This window comes from Canis aureus, chromosome 23 (assembly GCF_053574225.1).
Source record: "Canis aureus isolate CA01 chromosome 23, VMU_Caureus_v.1.0, whole genome shotgun sequence".
NCBI lineage: Eukaryota > Metazoa > Chordata > Mammalia > Carnivora > Canidae > Canis > Canis aureus.
In genome coordinates this window covers 46505525-46532336 of record NC_135633.1, presented here as the reverse complement: position 1 = coordinate 46532336, position 26812 = coordinate 46505525, and the positions used below count along the sequence as shown (strand labels likewise).

General features: G+C 39.8%; 1 protein-coding gene, 1 long non-coding RNA gene and 1 other non-coding gene across 9 annotated transcripts in view; 2 read left to right on the top strand and 1 right to left on the bottom strand.

Moving 5' to 3' along the window:
* Positions 1-26812, top strand: part of MAML2 (mastermind like transcriptional coactivator 2) — a 343746-nt gene that overhangs the window by 304813 nt on the left and 12121 nt on the right. For 2 of the 3 annotated variants that reach the window (XM_077867518.1, XM_077867520.1), the window contains one exon: positions 25711-25914. The exons of the other annotated variant lie outside the window; for it this stretch is intronic. In XM_077867518.1, the coding sequence (XP_077723644.1) occupies positions 25711-25914 (204 nt within the window). The remainder of the gene's footprint in view (positions 1-25710; positions 25915-26812) is intronic. 3 annotated transcript variants of the gene reach the window in all.
* LOC144295106 (uncharacterized) overlaps positions 5846-26812 on the bottom strand; it is a 61142-nt gene continuing 40175 nt past the window's right edge. The window contains exons 4-6 of one of the 5 annotated variants that reach the window (XR_013362523.1): positions 9929-10015; positions 8873-8895; positions 5846-6407 (exon numbers count right to left, since the gene is read on the bottom strand). This is a non-coding gene — a long non-coding RNA (uncharacterized LOC144295106). Of the gene's footprint in view, positions 6408-8872; positions 10016-26812 lie in introns of all 5 variants that reach the window. The other 4 variants (XR_013362521.1, XR_013362519.1, XR_013362522.1 and 1 more) reach the window with 4 other exon arrangements.
* On the top strand, positions 21497-21626 carry LOC144295577 (small nucleolar RNA SNORA11). Its single transcript, XR_013362667.1, has one exon. It is a non-coding gene; the product is annotated as a small nucleolar RNA SNORA11 (small nucleolar RNA).

Genomic DNA, 26812 nt, shown 5'->3' with positions numbered 1-26812 from the left:
TACCCGAATGATTTCTTTTTTTTTAATTTAAATTCAGTTTGCCAACATATACTATAACACCCAGCGCTCATCCCATCAAGTGTCCTCCTCAGTGCCCATCACCCCCATCCTCCTGCCCACCTCCCCTTCTGCAGCCCTTTGTCTCCCAGAGTTAGGAGTCTCTTATGGTTTATCTCCCTCTCTAATTTTTCCCCACTCAGTTTCCCTTTTTTCCCTTATAATCCCTTTCACTATTTCTTATATTCCACATATGCGGGAAATCATATGATGATTGCCTTTCTCTGACTGACTTACTTCATTCAGCATTAATACCTTCCAGTTCCATCCACATTGAAACACCCGGTAGGTATTCGTCCTTTCTGATGGCTGAGTAATGATCTTTAAAACATAAATTAGATTGTGTCACGTCTCTGCTCAAAATCCTCTAATGTCTTTCCATATCACTCAGAGTAAAAGTTAAAATTCTAACAATTTCATAGAAGGCTCTCCAAGATCTGCCTGCGCCTCCTCTACCACCGCCACTCTTCCCTCCTCTGCAGCAGCCACCTTGGTCTGCTGGCCATGCTTCAGACATGCTGAACATGCTCCCACCTCAAGACTTCAGGAATTCCTCCAGCTATAACTTCACTTCAAATGTCAAATGTCATCTTATCCCAGAAGTCTTCTCTGATCACCCTACACCCTCCAGCATAGCCTATGCCCCAGTCCTGCTCTCTTTCAATACTTATCATTATGTGATATATTACTTATTCATCTGTGTAGTGTCTGTCTTTCTACACTGAAATGTCTACTTCATGAGAACCAGAACTCTGTTTCATTTACTGCTACAACCCCAAAATATGGCAGTAGGAGCTCAAAATATATTTTTTGAAAGGAAAAAAGGAACGAAGAAAGGAGGAGAGGGGGAAGAAAGGGAAGGAGGAAAGAAAGAAGAGAAATCCATTCTCCTATTCTCCTTATCTCAGAGTATGGTTCAGTTTTTAAGATGTTATTAATTTTTCAGATCAGGGTTTTCATAAACCAAGGCACACCTGTCCATTAACTGGATGTCAATTTACCATTTACTAACTAAGGGATATTATACAACTTAATTGACTTCTCTAAAAGTCTTATTTTCCTCATCTCTGAATTGGGTGGGGAGTAGGGAGGAATAGTAAAATATACCTCAAAAGATTTGTGAAGATTAAGCAGGGTAATGGCTTTTGATTGCTTAGCAATATGCCTCGGACTTAGCAAGCCCTCGGTACAAGTTGATTATTATTAATACTATTGTGATTGTCCTTACTGGTTACTTCTCATATCTTTCATCTTACTAAATTATTTTTTGAATTACTACAGCTTGGGGTTCCTGGGTGTCTTTGGCTCGAGGTCATGATCCTGGTTCCTAGGATCAAGCTGGCTTAGCTCCCTGCTCAGCAGGGAGTCTGCTTCTCCCTCAGCCTGCCCTTCCCCGTGTGCATGCATGCGTGTTCTTTCTCTCTCTTTCTCTCTCTGTCTCTCCCTCATTCAAATAAATAAAATCTTTTTTAAAAGTTACTCCAGCTTAGGATTGTTTTCAGAAATTGTAAATTTTATTTATTTTTTTTTTAATATTTTATTTATTATTTATTTAAGTCACAGACAGAGAGAGAGAGGGGCAGAGACACAGGCAGAGAGAGAAGCAGGCTCCATGCACCGGGAGCCCGATGTGGGATTCGATCCCGGGTCTCCAGGATCGCGCCCTGGGCCAAAGGCAGGCGCCAAACCGCTGCGCCACCCAGGGATCCCAGAAATTGTAAATTTTAAATGGTTCCCATGTAGCACAAGAAAGGACAATTGGAAACATTTTGACTGTTTTTTTTCCCACCCCACTCCCCTCACCTTTTTTTTTTTTAAGCTATTTAAACAAATCTTTTCCTTAGAATTTGTGACTCTGCTCTTCCCACTCTATTCTAATCTCAAAAGATTCTAAATCAAGTTTAGTCTTCTTTTTTAGTATACTAACAGTGTACAGTGGATGCACTCTTTTCATTCTCTTCCTAAAGCCCGTTATTCTATGCAAATGCACCGTGAAGGGCATTCTGGGTATCTGTATCAGAATGGACACAAGGATCCCTCTCCTTTTTTCCACAAGCCCTCGTAAAATATCATCAGAGTTACTTACATCCCCACAATTAGTGTTCCTCCTAGAATCTGAGTATCTCTGTCAGGTAGGATGGTACATGCTCCCTCCAGACTCAGGGAGGGCAAGGTTCAAAACACCAGCAAGATCTGGTGTAAAAGGCATGGCAGGGGAGCATCATGTCTATGGAGGGTCCTGAGTCTGGTGCAAGTGGAACTCTGATAATCCGATCAGCAGGCAGCTTCCTGCCCCTGGAAAGAGCAAGATGGGCCTAGAGCTCTGATCCCCAGAGCTCATCGGCTAGCCTTCTTCTCCCTTCCCCTTCACTCTCTGGCCCCTCCTGTGGGTAGGCAGCATCTGTTCCTAGGCCTCCTCAGGCTGCAGCTCCAGATGCAGGTAGTAAGTTGAAACACAGGGTGCCTGGGTGGCCCAGTGGTTGAGCATCTGCCTTTGTTTGGATCAGGATGGGATCCTGGGGTCCTGAGATCGAGTTCCGCATCAGGCTCCCTACATGGAGCCTGCTTCTCCCTCTGCCTGTATCTCTGCCTCTCTCTCTCTGTGTCTCTCATGAATCAATAAATAAAATTTTTTAAAAAAGAAATGCTACATTTCAACTCATTTTTAAAAAAATTTTTAAAAGATTTTATTTATTGATTCATGAGAGACACAGAGAGAGAGAGGCAGAGATACAGGCAGAGGGAGAAGCAGGCTCCATGTAGAGAGCCTGATGCGGAACTCGATCCTGGGACTCCAGGATCATGCTCTGGGCCAAAGGCAGGTGCTAAACCGCGGAGCCACCCAGGGATCCCCTAGCATTTCTTTAAATGACACTAAGTCTGTCTAAACAGACAGAAACCCAATCTGCAGTACTGATAAGAGCTAATCGTTGGGGGCCAATCAGTTTAAGTAAAATTAACTGTTGAGCAAAAGGACTTTAGAATCAACCTGATGATGTACTTAAAGGCAGCCCCAAATGCCCCATGTATGTGTTCCCTAGGGTCTGCCCACCTCAACCTCCTTTGTTAAGGCTCTGGAAGCCATAAATGTCATCTCTGTGTAGATATCTCCTGATATTATATTCTTCCTTTTAAATTGTAATGACAGAAGTTAAATAATAACTGACACCAGTATTAACTGAGCCTTGTTAATATGAAGCACTTCATATGCATTATCTCTTATAATCCCTACATTCATGCTCTCCATTTCACTAATGAGAAAAACAGAGATCTTAAGACTTGAGTAACTTGCCCAGGTTTTAAACCGAGCTCTAAGTACAAAATCTACATTCTTAACAGCTATGCCATAACGGCTGCAGAAAATTAACTTCTTTTCCAGTTCACTTTGGCTTCTGTCTTCTCTGTAGTATAAGGGTATCTTCTACACATTTTGACGTACAAGGGTCCTAGCTAATGTGCCTCCATGAAATTGGCTTTACTTTTTTTTTTCCTTCTTAACACTTTCATGTTATTGTTCTTTGCTCTTCCACACTTATTGGATTGGTTCAGTAGAAAATATGTCTGCAGCTTCATGCTTTTATTTTAGCTAAGTGAAGTACTGCATTTATGTAAAATTCTTTATACATACAATATCTAGTATACTAAAGAGGGAATTAAGCATCATACTACTTTTGCAGCAGAGGAGACTGAAGTTCAGAAAAATGAAGCAACTTAATGTCATAGTATTCCAATATCAAATACAGGCCCCTTATGTCCAAATTGTATACTCAATGCACTGCTTCCTATTTCCATAGTATGTGCTTGTAGTATATGCCTACCACTGTTTTATAACAGACTCTGGCTTAGTTTTGTTTTATTTATTATAGTAATATTATAGTGGGGCTCTGAAGTCAGGGTGCCTGAGTTAAAATTTTGGCTCCATTGCTTACTATCTCAAGGAATTATTTAACATCTCTATCAGTTTTCTTGTCTGTAAAATGGGAATATTAAGGCGCCTGGGTGGCTCTGTCTGTTAAGCATCTGCCTTCGGCTCATGTCATGATCTCAGGGTCCTGGGATTGAGCCCCTGTGTTGGGTTCCCGGCTCAGTGGGGAGTCTGCTTCTTCCTCTCCCTCTACCCCTCGTGCTCTCTCTCCCAATCTCTCTCTCTCTCCCCCTTTCGCTCTCTCTCTCTCTTTCTCAAACAAACAAATAAATAAAATCTTTTTAAGAATGGGAGTACTAATAGGGCTATCCTAGAAGGTTGTTACAGTTATGAAAGATGATGGTGCATAGTGTCCAACACAGTGACTGATGCATAGTGAGTTCCCAATACATGATGCCTATTATGTTATTTATCGATGATGACTCAAATAAACATATATTGGAATTTCTTTGACATTTGCATGCCCATGATTTAGAAATTGCTCTAATGTTCCCTGCCACCCACGCACAGTTTTAGAGTCCCTTAATTTGTCATTGATTTAGGTATTTGCCCTAAAGTTTTTACATAAGCCCCCCAAAGGTTACAAGCTTAGCTTCTAATGGGAATAAGACTGAGGATGAGGAGACCAGTTGAAGCCAAATACTGTGTTTTAAAAGTAATTTGTGTGAGGTGAAAACAGTGTACCCTAACTCCAGAGAAATACAAAACCAGTTAGAGTAGATTATTAAAGTTGAATTGAATTAAAGTCCTCATCTGGTTGGTTTACAAGAATGTAGTGTAAGACCATCTCCAAAACCTTCACAGTTCAGAGTTCACTGTTGTTAGTTTTAAATGTTGATCCCAGAAGGCTCCAGTTAAAAGATGTTCATTTTCTGAATGGGACTTCCTAACCGGCTGCTTTGATCTTAACGTGAGTCAACAACCATTATGTCATCCCCGTCACATACATTTGAGTGAAGAGCTTAGCTACCAGTAATAAGGTGATCTTTTTGTTTATGAAATGTCATTGTCATTTTCCCTTCCTTAGTGAATATAATTTAATTTTTTAAAAATTACAAATGTACACTAAAATGCTAAACACCCTGGGAGAAGAACATATTTCATATTTGTGGTTGGATTTCATGCTTTAGTTTTTATATTGTAGACATACAAATTGAAATCTTCTTTTTTTTTTCTTTTTAAATTGAAATCTTCTTAAATAACTGAAGACCTGCCATTAGTTGATTGTGACTGGTTTGGAAAGAGAAACTGATAGGTATAAAGAATACATAGGATTTTTCCCATTTTGGACATTGTTGTTGTTAGAAGTGATCTTTATTATTGAAAAACAATATATCTGTTGTTAACATAACTGACTTCCCTTGGTAGTTTTGTTGATGTCATGTCCACTAACGCTTGTACCTCACCTCCTAGAAACCCGTGTTTCATGGTGACCCTTTCCTCTTCACCTGATCTCCTAGTTCATAGGTAACATAGTTATCATCAGTGTTATTTACCTGTCAAAAGAGAAAAAAACAGAACCTTCAAGTCAGTCTATTAAGATGACTATATATACCATCAAATGACCAGCTAAGATGGATAGATAGTACCTAGTCAACTAATTAAAAACACACAACAGAGAGCATTGAATAAAATGATGACAATGTCAGTTAACATTACAAATCTGTTGCTTCATGAAACAGAATTATAGTTATTTGAGAGAGGATTTCTGAAAATATTTGTATTGCTTTTTAAAGCATGGAGCTTTGTCAGCAGAGAAGCTATTTTTACGTAGAAACAGTAGTGAAGGTATCTTATGTACACTGCACAACTAAATTATATCAACATCTTGCATTGCTTAAGGAAACAAACAGATTCCAAAGGTTTATTCTAGAAAACAGTGTTTAATCAATTTCTTATACGGTCTTTGAACATAATCTAGTAAGCAGATGCGGAGTTAACGGCTTATTATGTTCTCACTCCCTATATCCATTCAGAGTCTGCCAGGCTCAGAATAAAAGTCAAGACACGTGCGCATAGAAACTCTGTAGATGTTTGTAGCATTTGAAATTAAAATAGTGAGAAGGCTGCCTGGGTGTCCCTTCAGACATGGCACAGTGGAGCACAGGGACAGGAAATATGCCAGACTGCCTCTGCAGGAGGCTGCTGAGAACACGTGCATCAAGGAACAAGGAACTGCTTAATGATTAATCACTGTCAACCTTTGTTCTCGTTAAAGACTTGATTGTTGGACAAGGCTTGTAATGAGGGACTGTTTTGGTGTCTGTTGCTATGAGATTGTGTTCACTGATCCTCCGTTGATGTAAGCCTCTGTTCCCGGTTTACCCAAGTCGAACAAACTGGAATGAAAATGCTCTCACAGTGCCTGCTAGTGGTGCTTAAAGAAGAGGCTCTGGATATTCTGTTTACCGAATGTTACTCCAGCCTGAAAACAGAGAACAGATATCCAAGAGTTTGGCTCGGCTGACTTCTGGCGTATGAGATTTTAGCAAAATAATTTTGAGACAGTTTAACAATAAAAGAAATCTAGAGAAGTGGAGTTTATGGAAGTGCTGGCAGACAGACTCTTCCCCCAGCCACCCACACGCACATACACACGGGCACCTCTTCTTTCTGACAAACACAGATACTCGGAAAGCAAAATTTAAAGTCATGTTACCCATTCTTTTGCCTTCTATAAATAAAATACTGGATTGTGTTTTGCAAACTGAATCCTTAACCACCAAACCATGTGAGAGGCTGAAGTGTGTGTTGGCATTTTTCTAAAGGCTAAGAAAAAAATCCCACTGTTCTGTCATTGACTAGCTGCGGGCTTATGGACTTTTGTGTAACTGCTTTTGAATCTTAATGTTACTTCTATAAAAAGATTAATGGAACATTTTAAAGGAGAAAAAAATACTATTTTTAAATGTAAGAAATGATTCTTCTTGGTTCATGTGACCTTAAAAACCTCTAAGTCTTACGAATGTTACTGCATCATTATCATGAAATTACTTCTAAAATATATCCTTCTGTGGAAATGCTAAAAAATATGGAATAACTAAAACTGTTGGTGATACCAACAGATTATACCTACTACTCCCCACCCCGGCCAAAACTATTTCTTTCTTGACAAATAAAGACTGTGATGGTTGTTTGATGTCTGCACACAGCAACTTCTCTCCGGATTTCCATATTATATAATAACCACTTGTTCAAAATATTATAGGTCCTTCTTTTTGCTTCCTTTTTTCCCCGTTCCTCCAAACTCACCCACAGTATGATCAGAGAAGTTGAGTAGGGGCTCCCAGACCTCTAGCAATCTAAAATAGGGCCCCTCTAGCCTCCTGTGTTCCTTCATAGTCTGCAGATAACTGAGTGTTCCTCTGCACCAGAAATGATCCTGTAAAACCCAGGAAACTGCTTCTCCAGAGTGTCCCCCGCATATAAAGGTAGGTAGGGGCCTGGGAAAGCCCTTTTGGCCCACCCTGGTATCTCTCAGTAGATTTGCTCTAAATCCTTCCAAACAGGAAAACCAGTTTTTACTGAAATCTCGGAATAGAAATCCAGTTTCCTTGGCAAAACAGTCACAGTATACAACCTAGAAACACCAGTTTTCATAGTGTCGCCTCTGCGTTTATATACGTATCTACATGTGATTAAAGATACAGAATGAGGGCAGCCCAGGTGGCTCAGTGGTTTAGCACCTGCCTTCGGCCTGGGGCTTGATCCTAGAGACCCGGGATCGAGTCTCACATTGGGCTCCCTGCACAGAGCCTGCTCCTCCCTCTGCCTGTGTGTGTGTGTGTGTGTGTGTGTGTGTCTCATGAATAAATAAATAAAATCTTTAAAAAAAGAGATACAGAATGAGGGGCACCTGGGTGGTTCAAGCAATTAAGCATCTGCCTTCAGCTCAGGTCATGATCCCAGGGTCCTGGGATCAAACCCCACGTGGGGCTCCCTGCTCAGTGGAGAGCCTGCTTCTCCCTTTCTGCCCCTCCCCCTGCTTGTGCTGTCTCTTGCTCTCTCACTCTCTCTTTCCAATAAATAAAATCTTTAACAAAATAATAAAGATATAGAATGGAAGTGTTCTCTGATCACAGTATTTATCTGCTGAGGTTACAATGAAGGAATACCCTAAATTAAGACAGAAATCAGAAAGTTTACAATGATACCAATAATTATAACTGGCTCGGTCACTTAAGACACAGTGTGCAGTAAGTAGATCATCCCCAATGCTACAAGCTGTTCCCGATTCAGCTCATGGAGCTGCAGCCCTCTAAGGAATATCCTTCACTGAGCCATGCTTTATAAATCCTGGTAGGCTTGATTGTTTTTTTATCCTTGACCGTAGATAGAAACATTAAGGAATACTTGACCATTTTATGAAGGAGAGCCTTGAACAGACATCCTTGGATGTCTAGTGGCTAACCTAAAATCCTGCGGGGGAGGTCACATGGACATAAATCACTCTCTCTACAACAATGTGAATTATTATTTGCATTTAAATAGAAACACTGCAGCCTTCTTTTACTATAATAGATGCTTACAGGTAAATTACCACACTTTTCATGGCTTCCCTAAGAAATGAAGGGATCATATATCAATGCCCCTGTTTTCTCCCACTCTCTAAAGACCCAGTGTAATATTAAGTACACAAGCTGGTTCCATTGATATTTACTCGACTAAGTTATTCACCACATACCAACAGCCTCTCTTTGATCTTTCTAAGTAATAAATATGATCAACTCACTAAAATAAGCTATATTATCTAAATTTGTTGCTTTTCCTCCTAAAAGCAGTGATCATCTCACTTGCTTTTATAACCAAAGAGCCAGTAAGATCCAAAGATTAATATCTTCTTGGTATGGAAAGCTATATAATAGGGTATATGGATGAATGCTGTATTACCTGGAAGAAAACCAGGAACCCAGCTGCCAAAAAAAAAAAAAGATTCAGGTAGAGTAAAAAAAAGGTGTGAGAAAAATATTCAGATTTAATTGAGAAACGAAAAGTTGTAGGACTAGGGGTTAGAAGAACTGCTGTACATGAAGAAGGCCATCTTCAGCATTAAGTGGGATATGTATTTGTTTTAAAGCAACTGAATTGCCCTCCCTTTATATGGTTTCTATAGCTGGTCAGGTGTGCATTAACATTATATCTAACTGTGTTATTTTGCTTCTAAAGAGTTCAAAGTATTTTAGCTTAATTAACCCTCAAAATACTGATTAATTTAATCGCCTTTCTAAAGTGGAATACTAATGCTTGTCCAATACCTTGAAAAACGCAACTTTGAAAAATGATACTAGATTTTAAGTGGTATCAATACTGCTAGGTCTGTAGGGAGAAAACTGAAATTAAGAGCCAGCAAAGATTGGGGTTTCTTGGGTGGCTCAGTCAGTTAAGCATCTGCCTTTGGCTCAGGTCAGGATCCTGGGATCAAGCCCCATGTGGGGCTTCCTGCTCAGTGGAGAGTCTGCTTCTCCCTCTCCCTCTGCCTTTCCCCCTGCTTGTGCTCCCTTGCACTCATTCTCTCTCTCAAGTTAAAAAAAAAAAAAAAAAAAAAAAGACCTGGCAAGGATTAAATAAATATGGCGAACTTCAACTAAAAGTCTATCAGGTAAATCAGGTGCCTAGAAAAGATAATCAAGCTGTGTCTTACCAAAAACAACTGCTTGATTCAGTTAATTTGTTTAGTTAGGTAACATTTTCAAGCCAATTATTTGGTAATACTGTACGCAAAGAAGATAGTTGTCTGGTTTTAAGTCTCCACCATATCCAGTATTGTGACTTGGCCCACATTCTCTTAAGTTTATGAACAGGCTGGAAATTTTACAAATTATTTTTGTGGGCTTTTTTTTCTTATGTGGATGGCTAGATAATATTTTTAAATTATGAAAGGAATCCAATTGGCTCAAATTTAGTCACAGTTTTGATTTAAATATTCAGAAATGCTCAGATATATACTAAATGAACTGTTATTTGGATGCTGCCAGCAGCTGAAGAGCTTTTGCAGTCCCAGATGTATATCCTTTTAAGAAGTACCACATGGATCTGGAAAACACAAAACAGTGTAAACACTGGTAACTGTACAATGTATCAGTCTCCCCTCATGCATTCTCTCCTGATCAGTCTTAGGAACATAAGCCACAAATGTTTACCCAATTGAAAAATCACTGGACAGCTATGTTCAAATCAGGGAACTGTTTCCAGTTATAAGTAACAGAATCCAATACAATCAACCTACCCGAATTGCTGAGAAAAAAAAACTTTAAAAGTTCATAAAACTCTGTATGTTCTAAATTTAAGTTCAAGGTCTTAATTAGAAGCAAAAAGACATGTATAGTGTCTTGAATTGACAAATAATAATAAATATTCTCAGGTGAGGCATTTTATATGATATTTGACATTGATACTTGTTATTTCATTGAGAACTTTTGATATATATGCTCCTTTTTAATAAAACCTACATAATTGCAAATCATGTTATAGATGAAGTTTATCTGATTTTCAAGCAATTGCTTATTATTTATGTAACAACAGATATATTCCAGGTATCTATTTTATGTTAGTCTTATGTGTGGTAGTAGAAATGCATAGATGAATATGAAAGTCCATGTTCTTGGAGTAATAATAATGTAGTAAGAGAAAAGATACATGTAAATAAATGACTAATATATTCTGTAAAGAAGATAAATACAAAATGTGATTAGCACTCGAGCAATACCAGCCACCTATGTTGGACAGTGCCAAGATAGATCTGTCTTATTCTGAATTCTCTATTCAGATGAATTGATATAAAGAGCTTATGAACCCAAAGTTATAATAGAAATCCTTGTAGATGACAAAATGTCAAAAATTGTCGATATCTAAAAATATTCTAGTAGTCTCCACCATCTTGTAATCCAAACAGACATGGAGAAGCTAAAATATTGTGTGTGTGTGTGTGTGTGTGTGTGTGTGTGTTTAAGACACCCTAATCTTTTTACTCAACATAATCAATAAAATTTTTAGGTAACTTCTTTCTGTATTTATAACCATAAAGTGACAGCAAGTCTGGTAATAGTTGTACAGCTGATTTGATAATGTAGACAGATAATCAAACCAAAGAAAGTTGACCTTCCTCTTTCTTTTCCACAGTGGACTTTTCACTTAAGGTTATCATTTTTCTAAAACATTATTTTGGTATTCCGCAGATCAAAATGTGTTTGTATAGTTTGCATAAATAAGATTTGGTAAATAACCTGATTTTCTGGGACTTGATCCAAATGAAATCTCTAATCTTTTGAAGTTCATCCCCTAGTGATTCTTAGGGAGAACTCAGTTTTTTTGAAGTCCCACTGAAGTATTTAGTGGCTTCCTTTGCTAATCCAAGGGAGACGTCAGGGCTACATTTAACAGAGAACAGATGGCTCCTTTGTAAATGTCCTTTGTGGTCGTGATAATAATACATTCAAAAATAGCTAATCATGTTCCATTAGAGTAGATGGACACATTTGAAGATATTGGCCACAGTCAGTATATTGTGTCAGTGCATCCAGATTTCTATGTTTACTAGATAACCTGCAATCACCGAAGTATTCTCTCATTTGTCTTAAGAGGAATGTGTCAGAATATGTGGGCTCCTTTGTAGGTTAATATATTTTGTATATTTTAGAATAGAATGGATATTCAAAGCATAAAAATAGGGGCACCTGCCTGGCTCAGTGGTTGAGCATCTGCTTTCAGCCCAGGTTGTGATCCTGGGGTCCCAGGATGGAGTCCCACATCGGGCTCCCTGCAGGGACCCTGCTTCTCCCTCTGCCCCTGTCTCTGCTTCTCTCTCTGTGTCTTTGGTAACTAAAATCTAGAAAAAAAAAAAAAAAGCATAGAAATTACCTCCAGCAAAATGTTTTGTAGATTTTTTTTTTTTTTACAGAATCAGGGAAAAAAAACAGACTTTACAGAGTCAAATCAGAAAAGTGCCTTCCACACTGAAGTACATGAACAAATCCAGAATGAAGTTTGAATTTTCTCAACATTCCCATCCCCAAGCCTCATTTTTCTTTTCTCTTTTCTTTTCTTTTCTTTTCTTTTCTTTTCTTTTCTTTCTTTTTCTTTTCTTTTCACCTCAGTCATTTCAGAAGAAAATAACCAGTGTGATTTCCTGCTCCTCACCTCAACCAGATCAATGGAGTATTTGTTTATTATGGTGGCAAAACCACTGCATGTCATATTCTTAAGTTGCATTGTAGACTCAATGAAAAAGAGAAATTGAATTATTTCATTACAATGGTATTTATTGTTAGATTGATTCAATAAAAATGGAATTTCAACAATTCTAGCACTGAGAAGAAATTTAGAGATTATAATCTAACTTCCATATCTTAACATTGAAGAAAATAAGGCCTAGGAAGTTTAAAAGAGAAGACTATAAAATTAATAAGGTTCACAGGTCACATGAACCAGATTCCTACAAGAATTAATGAAATAATGTCAGTGTGTGTAAGAAAAATAAGGAAAACTTGTCAAAGAAAACCATAGTTTAAAATAAATGCTAGCTTTTCTTGCTTACCTCCTATGAGCCAAACACCACCGCATATTTTACCTACTTAATCGTATTCAAGTCATACAGCAATTATATGAGGAACACAGTATCATTTGCCACTTAAGAGAGAAGAAAGTGAGACATAGAGACTTTTATAACTTGCCCAAGAACAATTAGTAGGTCATGGAGGAAAATTTTAAACTAGGAATTTTGATTACAAAGGTTACATTTTTCATTATTATAGTATTTTGTATGTGATACCACAAGAGACATGTGAGAATTTTCTTAGATTTCTCACTTCTCTATCTTAAAGAGATAAGAAGCTAAGGGTAGTCTATAAAATTTTCATTAAAATGAAATTCTAGAGTCAAAATTCTGTTATTTTTAGAAATTATTTTCAAAGGAAAAATCTTCTGTTCCTTCCCAAGTATTAGACGGCACCTATGGAAATCAATTTTTAAAAATTCCAGATTTAGGGGGACTGAGGTGGCTCAGTGGTTGAGCATCTGCCTTTGACTCAGGGCATGATCCCGGGGTCCTGGGATAGAGTCCTACATCCGGATCTCTGCAGGGAGCCTGCTTCTCCCTCTGCCTGTATCTCTGCCTCTCTGTGTGTGTCTCTCATGAATAGATAAATAAAATCTTTAAAAATAATAAACAGGGAAGCCCAGGTGGCTCAGCAGTTTAGTGCCGCCTTCAGCCCAGGGTGTGATCCTAGAGGCCAGGGATCGAATCCTATGTCGGGCTCCCTACTTGGATCCTGCTTCTCCCTCTGTGTGTGTCTGTCCTCTCTCTCTCTATCTCTGTGTGTGTCTCTCATGAATAAATAAATAAAATCTTTAAAAAATAATAAAATAAATAAAAAATAAAAATAATAAATATTTCAGATTTACTTTGTGTATAATTTGAACATCATTTTGATTTAAGAACCAGCCCTTTAAACAGTATTTCCTTCCTTTCTGAACTGTGGTGTCATTTACCCCTTCTTCCTCCTCCGTTACTACTTGTTTACTGGATTGCCTTCACTTTTGATGAGAACAGAAAATGTTGATATTTATCTAATCCCAAACCATAACACCTTCCCAAATACTTCTATAGGAAAAGCACAATTTTAGGATATAAAACCAGCTCCTCCTGTATGTCCCTTTGAAATGAATGTTTTTGTACAGAGGAGTTAGAAGCCTAATATAGTTACACATTATACCAAAGGGAGAAGAGGAAGGGATTAATATCAACATGAGTTATAAAATAAGCTGAACAAAAGATAAAATTACCCCTAAACACAATTCCCTAATCTTGTTTTAATTGGTGGAGGCAGTGGTGAAATGCTTAGCTACTGTGAAGCTCAAGTGACTGAGTACATCTCTGGATAATTATTGCTTGCTGGTTTATTGCTGGTATTATTACAAGCAGCATGCTGTCCTCACTATCTGATGATCAGAAATTACATTTTGTTTAGTCCAGTACCTTAATGTGTGTGTGTATTTAATATTCAGTAAATACCAGATTTGTGTAAGAGGAGATATTAATATTTATTTTGACTCTTGCATACGGATACTACTGTACTAAGCATTTCACTTACTTTATCCCATTTGTTGAGGTAATATTGAGGAAAATATTATTATCCTCATTCAAGTTGGAAAAAAGCAGAGTTGGGTTTTGAAGCCATTCTGCCTGACGCCAGAAACCACTTTTCACTATTGTTGCCTCCTCACTCAAATTGCTCTTAGAACAGAGGGATATTTTTAAAATATTTTGCCAATTACCTTGTCTTAGTAAGCCTTTAATGTTCTTTGCATTTTAAGGGCATATGTTTAAAAAAAAGACAAATTTCTTTCTTTTTTAAGATTTTATTTATTTATTCATGAGAGACACAGAGAAAGAGGCAGAGACATAGACAGAAGGAGAAGCAGGCTCCCTGCAGGGAACCCGATGTTGAACTCGATCCGAGGACCCAGGATCAGGACCTGAGCCAAAGGCAGACACTCAACCACTGAGCCACCCAGGTGTCCCAAAAAAGACAAATTTCTTAACCTAGCTCCTCATCTTAAAATGGGAATCATAATTAAAACAATTATTGTGGAGATTAAATGAGATAATATGTGTCAAGCCCTCAACACAGGGCCTGGTACATAGCTTTCAAAAAATGATAACTAAAAAAAAAAAAAATGATAACTATTGGTAGACATAGTATTTCAGTGATGTGCTTTCTTTCTGCTTCCAACGTATCTACTACCCATCATCATCATCATGTTCTCCACCATCACTCACCACTAACTCTTTTCCTTTCTTAAACATCTTTTATGCTGTGGGCCATTCTAAAGTGGTACACTCACAAAACCAACACTGGATTTAACAGTGTTGCTAAACCTTTGCCTCTCTGTCCTACATTGCATTTTGCCTTTGAAAAGAGCTAGCATTTTGATCCCATGTGCCTGACAGCAGAAAGTTCTGACCCCTTTTTCTACTTTACATGGCTTCTTCATTTACCTATGTATTTAGTTATTAAAAAAGAAAAAAAAAGGCATGTATGGAGGGTCTGCCGTATACTGGGAAAAACAAGATGAACATCCCAGCCTTCCAAGCCCTTCTAATGGGAGGAAGATATAAGCAAACAAGAGTTGTGGTATAGAGTAAAAAATGATCTCTAATGAGCCAATACCAACTGTTAATGGAAGCACAGAAGAGGGCCACTGAACAAAGCTGGGAGGCCAGAGATTTCATGAAAAATGACATCTGAACTGAGCCTAGAAAGAATAAGTGATTCCTAGGTAGGAAGGAGCAGGGAAGAGGGCTCCAGGCAGAGATATTATGAGCAAATGCAAAAATGTGGAGAGGAGAAGAAGCTCTGTGAGTTTGAAGAATTACAAGTAGGTTAGTATCACGCTAGGATAGAGCGAAGAAAGTATGTGTTGAGAGAAAAGTAACTGGAGAAAAGTACAGAGGCTAGATCACAGAGGGCCTTAGACAACATTTTCAGGAGCTAGGGCTTAATTCCCAAGGCCAAGAGGAGCCATGGATAGTTTTAAGCTGGGAGTGCAGTATAGAGGACGTATCCAAGTGGAAAATCCTTTCATTACTTTCATAAACATGAACATATGAGCGGTAGGAGATGGAGTTCTCAACCTGAGGTCAATGGATGGTCTGTGGATGTTTAGAAAATTTGTAAACTCCCTGAAAATGTAGACAAAATTGTTAGTTATAAGTATGCTTGTGAGAGTCCATAGCTTTGTGAAACCCTCAAAAAGCAGTGTTATCCAAAGAAAAGTTGGAAACCACTGCTCTAGGGACAGAAAGCTAAAAGCTCACTTACAGAGCAGAAACTTCAGGTCTGCCACAAAGAGCCCTTCTAAAGTTGAAGAGTTTCTCTTTTAAGAAAAACTTCTCATTCCTTCCCCTGAGTTACCAAACTCTTCCCACTCCACCCTGACCCACTGACGTTTTGTTCCTGGCCACTCTCCCACCTAAATGCTGCTGCCTCGCTCATGGAACTGGTCTTCTGTGCCAACCCATAATAAGTGTCCACCCCAGAGGCTAAGAATAGATACAGTGTCCTGGTGACTTGAAAATTAGGTAACATCTGAAGGATGAATTCTACAGTGACCACAAAATTCATCCTAATCATTTGAATCAAGCAGATTATAAATACATGATCAGGATCTCCCTGCAGGGGAAAGGAAAAGGTTCTGAGCATGCAAAGAAAAATGCTCTATTAAATGGAAAGAAAAAGCATACTCTTCATAATTGCAAAGGACAAAGGACAATACTAATCCGAATCCAAAGTTCTGTGTTTGCATACACCACCTTTCCACATTTTGCCCACCCCACCCCTTACCCCCAACAAGCTAGTTCCATCAGACAAGCTACAGTCCTCTTAAGCACATAGATTTTCTTCCATGGATCTCTCAAGATGTTTTCCTGGACTTGGATTATGTGTTCTTCATCTTTTAGTTAGGTCTCTGACCTCGTACAGGTCATTTTTGTTAACCTTTCTGGGCAGTGTCTTCATCTGTAGAGATGAAGTCAGGTGAAAGATCTGTTGCTTTTCAGTTCACACAGTTTGTAATGGTTGCTGGCATGGAGGGTGGGTGTAAACAGATCTTGTGATAGCTATTTCTCATTCCCCACTTGCCAGTCCCTTCTGAGGACTGCTGGCTACTTTTTTTAAGGCATTTTATCAATTTTGTATCAGTATTCCATGGCCGGCACAGCCAAATAGAGCAAGGGTCAGAAAACTTTTTCCATTAAGGGCTAGATAGTAAATATTTTAGGCTCTGTGAGCTACAAGGTCTCCTTCAAAGCTCTTCACTCTTTTGTGGTCGTGTGAATGCATGTGCACGGCTGTGTTCAGTAGAACTGTGTTTACCAAAAAAGGTGACAACCTGGGTTTGTCTAGTCGTGCCACAGTTTACCGGCCCTTGAAATGGAAGACGGTGGGGGGATCCCTGGGTGGCTCAGCGGTTAAGCGTCTGCCTTCAGCCCAGGGCATGATCCTGGAATCCGGGGACTGAGTCCCACGTCAGGCTCCCTGCATGGAGCCTGCTTCTCCCTCTGCCTGTGTCTCTGCCTCTCTCTCTCTCTCTCCCTCTCTCTCCCTCCCTCCCTCTCGCTCGCTCTCGCTCTCTCTGTCTCTCATGATTAAATAAATAAAATCTTTCAACATAAAAAAGAAGAAAAGAAATGGAAGACAGGCAGCCTGAGGACAGGAGTCTTCAAACTTTCAGTTTGAAAGTTATTTCCTGGACAGTTTCCTGGAAATTGCTTTGTTGTTGTTGTTGTCATCCTTGTCATTGTTGCTGTGTCAAACAAGAACTGTTCAATTATTTTAGCCACACACAGCCACCTCACTGTTTGTGCCCCAAATGAATAACTTAGTGGGGCTGCCAGCTTGCGGGGACTCTGCAGCAGTTAAGGCAACTTGTTTCTCAGGCACAGAGATAGATAAATGGCTTCATAAGTAGACAGTTCAGAAAATGAATAGCCTAGAGGAACAATTGAGCAGTTAGTTCATTGAGACAGGGAAAGAAGAGGGAAAGAGAGAAGTCAGGGGGGAGGGAGAAAGATTGATTGAATAGCAAACCAGTTTATGAGATCTGCTGTACAAACTTGCCCAGCTGGGTACTTTATCTTGAATTTGTTTTGCAAATTGCAGATGCCTAGCTCTGGAAGCCAAGAAAAAGAAAGGGCAGTCATCCCACGCCAAAATTCTCTCATGGATCCCAAGTAGCATACATTACTTCATTTTTTGTAGGGGAAAAAGATCATTATATATCCCCCTTCCAAAGTAAGAAAAACAGAGAGCCATTTTACCCAGATGCCCAAAAGAAGACAAATATTTTTAAGAGTGTTATTTTTTTAATATTAAGAGAACAATACTTGCCTAGTAACTTTGCTTGCTTTGTGAAACTATGTCACACTTTCAGTCCACAAAACTAATTTAACAGTAAAAATGGCTAACATCAATGAGTCTTAATATTTCAACATACTTCAATGAAACCAGGGATATTTTTCTTTGCTGCTTTAGGACATGTCTAATTGGACCCTATTCTACCTTTTGCTGAAATCAATCCTGCTTGACAGAGCCTTTGCATTCCACTAAATGAAAGAAAGAGGTAATCACAGCATTTTTATTAGTTAACATCTTTTTAAAAGATCTCTTACATATAAGTGTGATGTAGCATATATAGACATTTTAGCAAAGTAAGACCCAGTGGCCCGGCCTGTCCTCTGATGTTTAGTACTAAGAGTTACAAGACTTTTTTTTTTTAAGATTTTATTTATTTTATTTATTTATTCATAAGAGACACACAGAGAGAGACAGAGACATGGGCAGAGGGAGAAGCAGGCTGCCTGCAAGGAGCTTGATGTGGGACTCAATCCCAGGACCCCGGATCACAGCCTGAACCAAAGGCAGATGCTCAACCACTAAGCCACCAGGTGCCCCTCAAGACTTTTTTTATACAGTCGCTTTAAATTTTTATCCCTGAAATTTTAAAGAAGAGGCTTTGGTGAATGAGCTCCTAGGGCTAGAATAGTGGAATTTATTTCTAATTGTAGAATTTGGACATTTTTTCAAAAGGACTTCAACCTGGCTTTAAGAGAAATAGAGTTAATAACAAGAAGAAGTAATTTGCCCCCTAAAGAAAAGGGTGCCCATTTACAAGATTTCAAGTGTCTCCTTAATTTTCTATCAGATCTTATAGACATAGTTTACCTCCTTCCTGAGTTAGTGCTTCCCATACAAATCCATGAATAAGATACTAAGTTAACAAATAACAAATTTGGGAACACATTCCTTTACCATGTTTTCCATGCATTAAAACATGCTTCCAGCTTCCTGTGAATGTAAATCAACCTTACATACTGCCATTTACTCATGAGCATGTTTGCCTTTAGCAAACAGGTTTGATATACCAATGATTTTCTAACATCCTTGAGACCATTCTGGAAGATAGATTTTCTGTAAGTATCCCAGATAGAAAACTTCAAAGTACAGACAAGCTGCAGGGTTTTTCAATAGGTTGCATGGACTCTGATCCCCAAGGCCTAGAAGAATGCATAATGCATAGTAGATGCTCAACAAATATTTGTTGAATAACTGAATCAGGTAGAGTGAAGGTAGTAATTCTAAAGACATAGCTTAATTATTGGCAGACCTTTATTAGAAGAATACAGATATGCTTTCATTGGCCTGGCCGTCCAGTGCTGGATTAAAAGAAGGATCAAGAAGCTTTAACCATATCTCAGCACTGGCATACTACTCTAACTCAGTGGCTTAACTACTAATACTATAACAGGACTTTAAACTCTCATACAGGGATCCCTGGGTGGCACAGCGGTTTAGCGCCTGCCTTTGGCCCAGGGCGCGATCCTGGAGACCCGGGATCGAATCCCACGTCGGGCTCCCGGTGCGTGGAGCCTGCTTCTCCCTCTGCCTATGTCTCTGCCTCTCTCTCTCTCTCTCTCTGTGTGTGACTATCATAAATAAATTAAAAAAAAATTAAACTCTCATACACACACACACACAAATGTGAAAAACTGTAAGTGCATATTAAATGCAAATTTATATCAATCCAGGAGGATAGGATCAGAAGCCTATTTTGTAGGTTAGCATAAAATACTGTAATTTTATTGATAGAAAGAGAAAATAAACACACGCGTAAAATGAAAGATCATTAAAGTTCATGATTTTAACCAATCATATGGCTATTATTAGCTGCCAAATCAGCCTTTAACTCTAGTTTCTCTAGAAAACTGGGTTTTCTGTCATGTAAAAGACTGCATTGATAGAAATGACCTAATTCATTTGCAATCTCACACACACACACACACACACACACTCTTTCTTTCATCTACAGGCTTAGGATGTGCCATCCTAAGCTTGCGTCTTCACAAGCTCTAAGGAGACAATGAGTGTTGAAATAGAAAGAGATTGATTTCTAATAGGCCAGGTTCTCCATGGGCTGAATGGAAGGCAGAGTGAGGCTGAATATGCAAATCAAAGCCAACGCATCAGAGCAGATTTTTCTTTCAAAATATTTTATGTAATAAGGTTTGCACAACATCTTGGCAATGACAGCAAGCCTGTGTAAGAAGGTGTTTCGTGTTTCATAGCTAACATAAGGGCAAAAAGAATGTAGCAGCAGCCAACTATTACTTCAATCCTGACATGAAAGAATGTATATGGCAGAATATGTGGTAAAGCCCATTGGCCAGAAGCTACAAGGCTCAAAAACCCTGTACAAAATTCCAAAAGAGAGCTTATCTCTTATTTATATGCTTTGGTATTGTGAAGGAATGAAACTAAATTTAGCACAGTCCATCTGTTTGATTAGAGAGAGAAAGAGAGTTACATTTTCTTGGTATGCAGATCTTTTATAAATTTTAGAGGAGGCTAGGTTTCCAAATTTCCCTGGAAATTATTTTGAAGTTCACCAATTTTGCCAATGCCAAGCACTCTGCCCACCTCTTTCTCTTCAATTTTTCTTTCTAAATAACTTTTTTTAATCTCCAGGAAATAGAAAACTGCCTAGCATATAATAGATATTCAATAAAATTGTTGACTTCGTTAATGGACGGATGGATGCACAGGTGCACTAATTACTAATGCACTAGATTAGGCATTAGAAGATCTGGATTTTATTTTATTTTCTTTTTAAAGATGTTATTTATTTATCGTGAGAGACACAGACAGAGGCAGAGACATAGGCAGAGGGAGAAGCAGGCTCCTCACAGGGAGCCCGATGTGGGACTCGATCCCAGAATTCCAGAAGATCTAGATTTTAATCTTAAAGCACCAGTAGATATCATACCACCTAATGGAAATTGTTATGCATGCTATTTACTGCAGTAACTTTGAGTGAGGATGTACGTGGGGATGTGATGTGTGTATCTTAGACTCCTAGATCAACTATAAGCCAGAGATCTTTTTTTAAGGATTTTTAAAGATTTATTTATTTATTTATTTATTTATTTATTTATTTATTTATTTGAGACGGGGGTGGGGGTGGGGCAGAGACCGAGGCAGAGGGAGAAGCAGACTCCATACAGGGAGCCTGATGTGAGACTCCATCCCAGGACCACGGGATCATGCCCTGAGTCAAAGGCTCAACCGCTGAGCCACCCAGGTGTCCCCAAGCCAGAGTTCTTAACCTCAAATGCCTACATGAACCAGGCAAGTAATAGAAATGAGGGAAATGGGCAGATATAATAAAATAAGAAATAGTGGGGACTGTGGCCCACTGGAGGGCAAAGTTTGTGTTTAAAATATGATGGGGAGGGATCCCTGGGTGGCGCAGCGGTTTGGCGCCTGCCTTTGGCCTGGGGCGCGATCCTGGAGACCCCGGATCGAATCCCACGTCGGGCTCCCGGTGCATGGAGCCTGCTTCTCCCTCTGCCTGTGTCTCTGCCTCTCTCTCTCTCTCTCTCTGTGTGGCTATCATAAATAAATAAAAATTAAAAAAAAATATGATGGGGAAAAAAAATAAAATAAAATATGATGGGAGCATGGGGTGTGCTCAGAGCAGGGAGCCTGAAGAAATGGCTCCTCTGTTTATAACACACCCAAGAGGAATCTGGGTTTGTTGTGACAAGAGGCACAAAATGTGTGGCCTTCCTATGAACAGACACCCTACACGTGTCCCACCTTGCATCTCCACATGTCTTCTGAATAGGACCAACAGCCTAAGGCTTTGTAGGCCTCAATCCTGGAGGCAGAAACCCTGGGAGTTGAGGCATGGGTGAGGTCCAAGACAGCCCACCCCTATCCCCCACCCTGTGCAGGAACTGGGCTACAGCACTGGGACTGGAAAGGGGCCACCTGGAGCCAGTGGTGCAACAACAGATCTGCCTGGCTGGAAGCAAATGTTTATCATCCTCTCACACTGAGATACCTGGAATAAGAAGATTCCCAGTAGCAGCCCACCCAACTATGAATTCCTCTAGGGCCTGTGAGCCCTCCACAAGACCAGCAAGATGAACGTGCTGAGATTCATCACCCAGAATCAGGACTGAGACCCCCCAGAAGTGGAAGGCTCATTTATTGGAGGCTGTGGATGATTCATTCAAGGCAATAGATGTGGAAATGGCTGAGGCACATGCCAGGGCCAAGATGAGGGCCCAGATGAACATTGAGGATGAAGCTCTGATTGGATGGTTGGAGCTGGGATGACATATGGGTGTAGCTTCTGACCTGGTAGGATGACAGAGATTTTAGCAGTCGCTGGGCTAGGATTCCCTTGGCTCCTGGGCCACATACCATCAGTACATTTTGAATGGCAACCATGCCAACAGGAGAGCTGCTTGGAGAGCTGGTATTAGCAGTGGCACCAGTGGTGTGGCCAACACCAGCTCCACCCTCCAGACCAGAAATGCTGCCAGGACAAGAAGAACAGCAACTTCTCCTGGATCCAACAGTTATGATCCAAAACTAGATCCAAAACTCACCATACCAGAGTACCTCCTCAGATCCCTTCTTACCACAGTACTCTGGGCAGCTTCTACCTGCCTATCCAGGATGGCACGCAAGATGAAACTGGCTTTGCCCTTCCTGTGTTTATTGTGTGCTTTTGTCCTGTTTTCATGTTTTTGCTATCAGTCTTACATTAACGTTGCAAAATTTTTAAAAAAGGTAAAATAAAATATTATGGGAGCAAAACACACCACATCTATGATCCAGGTACACTTATAGTGTAAGCATCTTCACAAAAAAAAATTTTTTTTTAAGATTGTATTTATTTAATTATGACAGACACAGAGAGAGAGAGAGAGAGGCAGAGACACAGGCAGAGGGAGAAGCAGGCAGGCTCCATGTAGGGAGCCCGACATGGGACCTAATCCCGGGTCTCCAGGATCACACCCGGGGCCGAAGGTGGCGCCAAACCACCGGGCCATCGGGGCTGCCACAAACAATGGTATCTCTGCCATTTACAAAATAATAAAGAAATAAGAAAAATATTAATTGCTAAAATTTAATCAAGTATCTAGAGTGCCTAGAACTGCTCTAAATTTCATCTGATTTAATTTTATGTCATTAATGTAATTACTTCTACTTTACAAATGAAGAAATTAAGGTGTAATACTTAGTCAATGCATATTGTCTGCTCTATTAATAAATAATCGGATATTAAGAAATAAAAGCAAGCACAGAAAAAAAGTCTTACGGCTCTGAACCAAGCCTCTAACCCTGGATGAAAGCAGCATCCTCCAAAAGACTTTCCATCAGAGAATGGCTCTCCGCTCCTCTTCCAACATCTCCAGGTAGGAGGATGAAGATCATTCTCTGGGCCCATCAGTAGCTCACTCTCCACAATGTAATAGAAACCTCTGCATTTCTGATAGAGTCCACACAGAACAGCTTTGTGCAATCTGGAAGGCCTATCTCCCTTACTTCCCAGTAGACAAACAAAACAGACTCTTGCTCCTGTGTGTTGAAATAACTCTAACAATTATGAGCAGCTGTCCTTATTAAGTGCTACTTCTGTGCTTAATATTATTGGCATTGTATTATTTCCTCTCATTCTCACAGGGACCTCATGGAGTCAGTACTGTTCTGGTGCCCATTTTACAGATAAGGATACTGAGGCTCATAGAGGTAAATTAACTTCTCTGAGATCACACAGCTAATAAGTGCCGAAACTGGGATACAACTTAAAGCAGGCTTATCTGCAGAGCTCATGATCTTGTGTACTATGTTACCATGCCCACATCCCTAGTGGCTTGTAGGACATGTAGGGGTAAACTTTCCTCTCCAAGAACCAAGATGGATTTAGCTTGGAGAGAACTGACTGGGCATTGCATGCAGAGGTGTTGGAGGATGACTATTTAAAGCCACATGGAGGATGTGCCTGCCTCAGAGCTCCCGTTATTTTTAGTTAACTGGTGAGGAGGACCGCCCCCCTCCCAGACCCTACAGCCTGCCCTTCTCCCCAACACACTCCCTTCCACATGCCTGTTGGAGGGTACTCATCTCTGCAGAATGTGCTCAATCCACACGTGCTCCATGGGCGGGTGGGTTTGCACAGCCCAAAAGTAGAAGCATCTTTTTCCCTCAACACTTCTTATCTTAGCTGAGAGACAATAGGTATGGTGATTGAGAAATAGAATTCTGGAGTCAGGCAGACCTGGCTTCCAGTCTTCCATCTGATGTCTGAGTTCAGGTTTCTCATCTGCAAATTTCAGATGATACTACTAGTTGTCGCTTATCATTTCGTTGGGAGGATTCAATGTGGTAAATCATGTGACACGTTGAGGACAGTGCCTGGCCTGTAATAAGGCTCAGTGCCTGGGCATCTTTAGAATTATTTTGTATCCCTTTGCTTTTGAGGTATTTGGTGAGCTCTGTAGCCCCAGAGACTACAGACACAGGGCCATATTTCCTGTTTCTCCAGGCTGTGGACTGGTAGCTTTTTTTTTTTTTCTTTTTAGTTTAGTAGATAGCTAAAGAAAAAAAAATGAGATAAAAGGGAAGAGACTTTTCACAAATAGAGTATGTATGACTGCTTATGAGGCATCATGAGAGTTGCCTTATCTTTTTAATCTCTTGTAATTTCACACAGTCCAGATGGAGAATGGATTTTATTGCTCACATAATCCAATGTTTATCAAAGAGCATACTCTGAACCAATGAGTAGATTTGGTAGTAGTAGTAGAATTACCTGACCAGGGACCCAGTCTATAGCCTCAGAATTTCTGGAGCAAGTCCAGAGCATCGGTTTCCCCAGTGAATATCATCAAAGTGTGAGGAACCTTTGACTTTGTACTTGTATCATATCTAAGACTTGATTCTGTATTTTCTTCTATTTTTCTATGTAAGCATGCGATTTCTTCCTTAATTAGATACATTCTTCAAGGTGGGAAGAGTTCTTGTATCCCCAACAATGTGTATAGCTAGAATTTTCTTGTAAATCCAACAGTGTACAAGCCTAAACACATCATTGGGAACTCATGAAAACATTTTGCTAGGTTTAAGCTTTCTTCTCTACAAGGTCCTGACATGTCAGTGCCTTAAAATTGGTAGAGCCTTGGAGTTATAATGGCAATTCACTGATACCCAATATTACTAATATACAATGTTGAGTTTTTTTATCAGTACTTTATCATTGTTGGTTTGGTGTTCTTTTGCTGATTGATAGATAGATTGGAATTCCTGACTTACTGACCAGGGAGCAAAACTGACAAGTCTCTGAAAAGTGAAGTCCCTTCCAAGTTTCCAAAACAGAAACTCACAGGCCTTCCCGACTTATCACTGAAAGCTGGGCCCCTTCTGACCAAAGTTGTTATTCAACTTTTAAACATATGCACTGAAACATAATTTTTGTTGCAGGATCAGCAATGATATGTGCTAACTTTAAGGAAAAGGAAGAACTTGTTACTTTATGATGTGTTTGTTCCTGAGCAATTGAGAGGTTTGCCATATGTTTTTATGGTCGTTTTCTTTGAGGTTCCATAAACACCTTCTGGAATGTGGAGGTTCCACCATCAGAGTCATATGGGAGCTTTTCCAGTGCCCTAATGTCATTAACCCAGCTGCTTTGGTTGCTGTAATGTGCATTTTTCCTCCTACATTTAAAAAGCAATTCTCTGATCTTCAACCCATTTAACCATGTTTGATCTTAACAAGATGAAAAAATGTTCGGAATCTAAGCTTATGATCTTTGTGCTACATTTTTCTTCTTTTAATTCACAGTAGCTTCCCCCCACCCCACCCCTTTCTCTTCTTTAGGATCAACACTCTGTGGTAGGCCAGAACACAGGCCCCAGTCCAAGTCCCAACCCCTGCTCAAATCCAAACACCGGAAGTGGTTACATGAACTCCCAGCAATCACTGTTGAATCAGCAGTTGATGGGAAAGAAACAGACTCTACAGAGGCAGATCATGGAGCAGAAGCAACACCTTCTCCTCCAGCAGCAGATGCTGGTTGATGCGGTAAAACTTTCTCATTTCTACTGCATGTTCCTATTGGCCTACCAGTGGGAATTCATTATTTCCCCTTTCTGTTCACTGCCCTTTGATCCATGCCTACTGAGGTGATAGCAACAAGAGTGTCTTGGCTGGAAGTGAAGCTAATTGTATACCTAAGTTAAAGCACTGCAGGAAAACAAAACAAAACAAAACAAAAAACAAAACAAAACCACTTACTTGATTTACCAGCTGCTGGACAGTTGGAATGCATGGCACCCCACCTACCCGGCCCTGCCCAGCCCAGGAATGTTAAGAACCACCAACATAGGCATTTGAATCAGGCAAAAGGAGACATTTTTGTGCTGCAGCCCTGATGGGTAGAAATAGTGGACAGAACTTAAATCAGCTGGAATCTAAACTGACTTTAGAGATAAAAGGAATTTCAACAACAGTTGTATAAAGCCAGCATGGAGTTTCAAAACTTAAGATTTGGCATTCCAAAATAAAGCATCTCAGAATGAGGGATGTTTGTAAAGAAAATTGAAGAGATAGTTCCAGCTTTGGCCATAGTTAAATGATCTTAAAGAAAGGCAAGGTGGTTATTTCACCAGCAGGACTCAGGCATCAGCCCTGCCTCACTGTTCATCTGCTCTCTCGTCCATGTCCTGGGACATACACTCAGGCCCTGGTCCAAGCACTTCCTGCCTCCAAACACAAGCCTCCTCTCCAAGTTTCATTCTCTCCCTTCAGATGATTTGGCCCAAATGAAAAAAAGGGTGGGGGCAGAGTTAGTCATCTCCAGGTTGAGGTTCCATAGAGGCAAGGTACCCAAAAATGTGAAAAACAAATTTAAAAATTTTGGTGCTTAAAGAGCTTTGTCATAAAAGTCTGAAATCTAGGCTGTGATAAGTGCTATAATTCA